Source organism: Mirounga leonina, unplaced genomic scaffold (assembly GCF_011800145.1).
Source record: "Mirounga leonina isolate KUSES-001 unplaced genomic scaffold, KU_Mleo_1.0 Mir_97, whole genome shotgun sequence".
NCBI classification, from domain to species: Eukaryota; Metazoa; Chordata; class Mammalia; order Carnivora; family Phocidae; genus Mirounga; species Mirounga leonina.
In genome coordinates this window covers 3,198,650-3,205,341 of record NW_023270889.1, presented here as the reverse complement: position 1 = coordinate 3,205,341, position 6,692 = coordinate 3,198,650, and the positions used below count along the sequence as shown (strand labels likewise).

The 6,692-nt window shown below is 37.0% G+C and overlaps 1 protein-coding gene across 2 annotated transcripts in view; it reads right to left on the bottom strand.

Annotated features, from left to right (window-relative positions):
• Positions 1–239: 239 nt before the first annotated feature.
• LOC118006534 (WD repeat-containing protein 70) overlaps positions 240–6,692 on the bottom strand; it is a 295,923-nt gene continuing 289,470 nt past the window's right edge. For both annotated transcript variants that reach the window (XM_034999215.1, XM_034999216.1), the window contains one exon: positions 240–402. In XM_034999215.1, the coding sequence (XP_034855106.1) occupies positions 315–402 (88 nt within the window). In that variant the 3' untranslated portion in view covers positions 240–314. The remainder of the gene's footprint in view (positions 403–6,692) is intronic.

Below are 6,692 nucleotides of genomic sequence, written 5' to 3'. Positions count from 1 at the left end.
ACATTTCCCTCCCTCAACGTTATAAGAATCTGTACAAGACCAATTAATTGTTGAATAAAGTTCCTAAACTACTTGGTAATAGGCTAAGAATCTGTTTCTTATTTATTTATAATACAGATTCATAGTTGTAGTTAAGAAAATAGAAGCACAATTTTAGTGAAGGGTAGCTACCAATCTTTTGAAAGGTTCAATAATGCAAACTACAAAAGGTGTTCATAAAAATGTATTTTTTATTTCATTTAAAAAACAAAACAAAACAAAACAACTGTCCAATATCACTCCCCCTCATGCAAACAGCTCTCATGTGAGAGTCTTCAAATTTTACGCTTTTTCCATTCTGGCTCATTCTTTGCTTCCTCATCATCAGATTCAACTTGGGCAAACATGGTTTTGGGTTGAGTCCTAAAAGAAAGTTAATGAAAAGAGGAAAAATTTAGTCAGCAAGTGTTTATTAGATTAGACTTTGCTACTTTCATCAAGTGGAAGCACATCTGGGGATCAACTACATCTCAATTATTAAATATCATTAAACTTCTGGCAAAGAAAAGGATAACAGAAATTTAATTTTGTTCATCAAAAGAGCCAAAGATTCTCTTAAAGATTTCCCTCTGTGGCAGACTGTATGCTGTCCTTTTCTTAAATAAAATGAAAATACATCAAATTCAGTAAAATCTTGTATATTCATAACCATCCTCTAGTTCAAACTCAGGCTAATTAGGACTGTTTAGGAGTCCAAATTATAGTCACCACGCAAGAACACACATGATCTTTATTTACAGCTCTCTGCATTGTTCCTAGAATTAAGTAGTCCAAATACATGTGATTATGGTGCACATGAACAGGAGAATTTGAGGTAATTGCTTTCTTATTTAATGAGTCTAAAATGATAGATAACATACAGAGTAACTTGAGCCCTGCCAGCAAAAATAAAACAACAAAACAAACAGATGGGACATTCTCTCCACTCCAAAACCCAGTTCAGTGCACGGAAATGTCAAGCATTTTAGGATGCATCACTGACTACCATTGTTGTAATATTGGCACATGGTGCCTCAAAAGCGATCTTTGCATTAGGATGTTCTGGGCTTTGTAAACATACCTGGTTCAATGACTTTTCTTTTTACACCATTCACACAGAAAATAATTTCAAGAATATGTGAAATGGTTATAATTTATGCTCCTTTTGGTTATGCTACTGCTGATTCCCTTTTAAAAACAGCTCTATCACATTACAAGGAAATATTTTTTGAAAGCTTTCTTATTTTTTTGGTTTCAGGAGAATTTAGTAATTCATCACTTACATATAACACTCAGTGCTCATCACAACAAGTGTGCTCCTTAATGCCCATCACCCATTTAGCCCATCCCCCCACCCCCCTCCATTAACCCTCAGTTTGTTCTCTATCGTTAGGAGTCTCTTATGGTTTGCCCTCTCCTTTTTTTTCCTTTCTCATAGGTTCATCTGTTTTGTTTCTTAAATTCCACATATGAGTGAAATCATATGGTATCTGTCTTTCTCTGACTGACTTAGGTCACTTAGCGTAATACTCTCTAGCTCCATCCACGTCATTGCAAATGGCAAGATTTCATTCTTTCTGATGGCTGAGTAATATTCCATTATATATATATATACCACATCTTCTTTATCCATTCATCAATTGATGGACATTTGGGCTCTTTCCATAGTTTGGCTATTATTGATAATGCTACTATGAGCATTAGGGTGCATGTGTCCCTTCGAATCTGTATTTTTGTATCCTTTGAGTAAATACCTAGTAGTGCAATTGCTGGATTGTAGGGTAGTTCTGTTTTTAACTTTTTAAGGAACCTCCTCCATTACTGTTTTCCAGAGTGGCTGCACACATTACGAGGAAATATTAAAGCCCTATATCTAAAGATATATTTTAACTCACATCTTCATCTTGAATTCAATTCATTATATCAAGGTAATTCCAGAATGTTAAAATAATGACAACAACCATTCCTTTTCTTTGACAAGTGAAAACAGGGTTAAAACCTTATGTTACTTGTTGCTGTCTCTTTATTATCCTGGGAAGAAGTATAAACCATCCACATTCACCCTGATGGTGCTCTGATGCAAGCCATGTACTGGAATTCCTCATGCATAGGTTAGTCAAAACTCCTGTCTCTCTAGTGATCCACACACCTACCTGCAGCCCATGGTGTCCCCATACACAATCCAGTCAGTTGAAATTCTTGTCACTTCAAGACACTGTTATGACATCTACGAACAGGTCATAGCTCTAACATTTCCAAAAACAGCTGCAGATTTTCATAGGTCATGAGTTGCTGAGTTACTAGAAAGCACCCCCGCTCCTCTTCCCCCAACCCCAGCTCTCTAACATGCAACAGTAGGGCAACTGGTGCTCATTACATATTTCATCTTCTGGCAAATATGTGGACTGCTGAGGTATGGACAAACCAATATGGGAACAATGTGGTTTAAAAATCCTTTGAATTAGATGTTTAATTTCTAAAGAGAAAAAAATAACATGGTCTTGTAACCATATCTGGCAATGCATCCTAAGACACCAGCTCGAATTGTGGATCACTACATCAAAAAACCAAAAAAAAAAAAAAAAAAACAACCCTAATGATATATTGTATGGTGACTAACATAATAAAATTAAAAAAAAAAAAAGACACCAGCTCATCGATGTTAGTTGCAATGAGACTTAAGTACTAAGAAATTTTAATGGTGTTTTTTTGGAAATAAAAAAAGAAATTAAATGACAGATCACAGGAAGAACAGAATCTACAGTTTAAAAAGGTTATTTCATTTAAGTAATTGCTCTCATATTGTACCTACTTCCCAAAAGTATTTTTTGCAAGTTGGTGGCTAACTGGAAGGGCACAGAATGAATGGAACTATTTCACAGAGGGCAGAAAGGGAGTAATGATTGTGAGGAGGCATGGGGAATGTTTTGGGGGGGATGGAAATGTTCCATCATCTTGACTGAAGTGATTACCTGGGTGTATACATTTGTCAAGACTTGAAATGGGTGCATTTTGCATTTTATTATACATAAATTATACCTCAATAAAATGGACTTGTAAAGAAAATCAAAACGAATAAGGAGAAGGGTAAACATAATAATACAACACTCAATTTCCTAGTAGTCAAGACAAAGACAAAGGAAATGTATTAGTTTTCAAAGGAGATAACTCTTCCCCCCAGCCCTAAACTCAGAAAAATTCACTGAGTAAACTTTTACATCAGAATCACTTAGACTGTCAGGCTGAATTACCAGATCACAACAGTTTCTTTTGTCTCTCCAGGTATCTTAACTTAGGGGATACGAATTTGTTTGGAAGGTAGAATGGTCTCTTTGAGGAACTCCACGAAATTTAGTATTTTAAATTTCAGTTTTTGAACTAATAACAATATTACCAGTAAAATAACCATATTATGTATATGCAACATGAAATCATGACAGTTAGCTTTCAGACAGCCAGGCTCTCCTTCCCCCAAGGAGAAGCTAGTGTCCAAATTTTCCCAGCAGTGCTGTTTACCACTTTGTCTTTCATTTTATTGGCCAGGTAGGGAATACCTGAGTGTAAGAAGTAGGCTCCTTTCAAAAAATGGTGCTGGCAAAATTGTACCAAAAGCAGTAAATAAAACTGGACCCTTACCTTATACCATATGCAAAAATTAACTCAAAATGGATGAAAGACCTAAACCTAGAGCAAAAACTGTAAAAATACCATGGAAAAGCTTTACGACATTGGATATGGCAATGATTTCTTTGGTAAGACACCAAAAGCATAAGCACATAAAAACCCCAGATAAATTGAACTACATCAAATTTAAAACCTGTGTATCAGTGGATACAATCAACAGACTGAAAAGGCAACCTATGAAAAGGGAGAAAATATTTGCTAATCATATATTTTGTAAGGGATTAATACCTAGAATATATAAAGAACTCCTACAACTCAACAATAACAACAAAAACAACAACAACAAAAAAACCCCAAACAACCATTTAAAAACAGGGCAAAGGACTTCAATAGATATTTCTCCAAAGAAGACAGCAAAAGACTAACAAGCACATAAAAAGATGCTCAATATTGCTAAGCATTAAGGAAATGCAGATCAAAACCACAATGAGATAACACGTCACACCCACCAGGATGGCTACTATCAAACAACAAACAAACAAACAAAACCCAAACAAAATACCAAGTATTGGCCAGGATGTGGGGAAACTGGAACCCTTGAGCAGTGATGGTAGGAATGTAAAATGGTGCAGCCTCTATGGAAAACAACACAGTAGTTCCTCAAAAAATTAAAAATAAAATTACCATGTGATCTAGCAATTCCACTTCAGGAAGTATGCCCAAAAGAACTGAAAGTGGGGTCTTAAAGAAATATTTGTACACCCATGTTCAATGCAACATTACTTAGAATAGTCAGAAGGTGGAAGCAACCTAAGTATCGTGGATAGAAGAACAGATAAACAAAATGTGGTGATACGTACAATGAAATATTATTCAGCCTTAAAAAGGAAAGAAATTCTGGCAAATGCTACATAGATGAACCTTAAGGACATTATGCTAAGTGAAATAGGCCAGTCACAAAAAGACATATATTGTGTCATTCCACTTATATACAGTACCAAGAGAGTCATACCCATGAGAACAGAAAGCAGAATGGTGGTTGCCAGGGACTAGATAGAGGAGGAAAGGAAAAGCTCTTGTTTAGTGAGTATAGAGTTTTAGTTTGGCAAGATGAGAAGAGTTCTGAAGATTGGCTGCACAACAAAGTGAATGTACTTAACAGGACTGAAATGTACACTTAAAAATGGTTAAGAGGGTAAATTTTAGGTTATGTATATTTTACCAACATTAAAAAAATTTTTTTTTTATTAAAAAAAGAAGAACCAGACTCTTGGACTTGGGAATAAGGAATAATGAACCTGCTACTAGAATAAATAGGAGGCACCCTGGAGAAGGCCTTAGCCTCCAATCTGGGGCCCTGCATACAGCAGCGCTTCTCAAACCATCTGTGGTGCAAGGCCAGGCTTTGTTTTCTAATTTCCAATCCCTTGCAGACAAATACTGTATTTCTAGAAAAATAAAAAGACTGCAAAGTGCAAATCCAAATTTTAATTAGATTCCAAAAATGTATCAAATTGCTCTACAATTTCCTGCATGCTTACTCTCAGTTCCTACACTTCCCTCATGAGCACCGGTTGGTAGAGCGCACTGAACAGCACCTGTGGGAACACCTTCCCTCCCAGCTGGGGAAAGAAAGAAGTAAAGCAGGGCTCTGAAACCAGGCTGTGGAGTAAGAGTCTGTCTTCTTAACATCAACTTTGACACCTGACGAGCCTCCTTTAACTGTAGGAAAGTACTTCTCACCTTGGAAGAAGCCGGCCCTAGATGATGCCACTGAAGACTGGGTGAAAGAATGGGGTTCGAGGCCGTACTCTCACAGGCCCACCCCTGAAAGAGCAGTCTTTAATCCCTGGGAGTGAGGCATGAGCAGGTAAAGGGAGATGTAGCCCACAGAGAGAAGTTTCCCGTGTTCCAATCCATCCTGCCCCCAATACCAACGTTCTCACGGCACCATCCAGAGCCTTCCATAAGAGCTATATGTGGTTTGCTGAATAAAGACCAGGTTCCTCCAAAAAGGGCATTTGACTTGCGTACACTGAACATCTCTGTCTAGTCTAGAGAATGCCAGCGTTTTACAGAAGCAAAGTGAGAGAATTACAGCTTTAAATCTTGCAGCTATTCTTTCTTTTCAGCAACTGTTATTTTTAAATGTATTTCCAGCAGTTATTCTTTTGAAACAATTTGGAAACTCATATATGAGAAAGATCCCCCCCCCCCAAAAAATTAAATTCAGATTATCTAGGGCATTTACAATGGATTTCTTCAGTCACTACTTTTTAAGACAATGAGAAACAGAGATGATTAGGCAGAGTTAGGAATAGAACCAAAAGATTTCTTCCCTGGGGGATGGCCTTATTTGCCCTTGACATAGATAACTACTATAAAAATAAATCAACAATGCCAAGCAGGAGTAAAATGACACATGCAAAAAAAAAAAAAAAAAGTGCTAATGGATTTGAAAACACTTAAAAGTTAGTCCAGAAGTCCCTGCTTTTAAAACCAATAGGAAACCAACAAATAAACAACAACAAAATACTCCAAGTCTCTATTAACATTGTCACCGGCCACAAAAGTGGATTCCTTTCTGGGCTGCTTGAAGAAACAGAATTTGCACACTGATTGTAACACAGACTTTGTTGGGTGCTTCCATAAGGAAGAGAAAAACAAACCAAACCAAATGGACACTGAACACACGGAAATAACTGAACTTAGGAAATAACACATATAAATAAAAAATGAGCAAGAGATCTATTTCACCACCTTGAGAAAAAAGTATTTCCCTTTCTGACCCATTCCCATCTATTTAATCAGTTCCTCCAGGATTCTATACCTGCTTTCTCAAGTGACAGGAAGTTGCCAACTCAAACTGCCAGCCTCATGGAAGATTTATGTCAGTTGCCCAAAACAAAGCCTATAAAGAGACTGACCTGAAGGAAAACGAGGTAAGGGGAACATTCCATTCAGCCAAGGGTATAATCACCGCGGTTGCTCAACAGGTCAGTAGGGACACGGTAAACCTCACTGAGGACCAAAAGAGTAACCCACCTTAT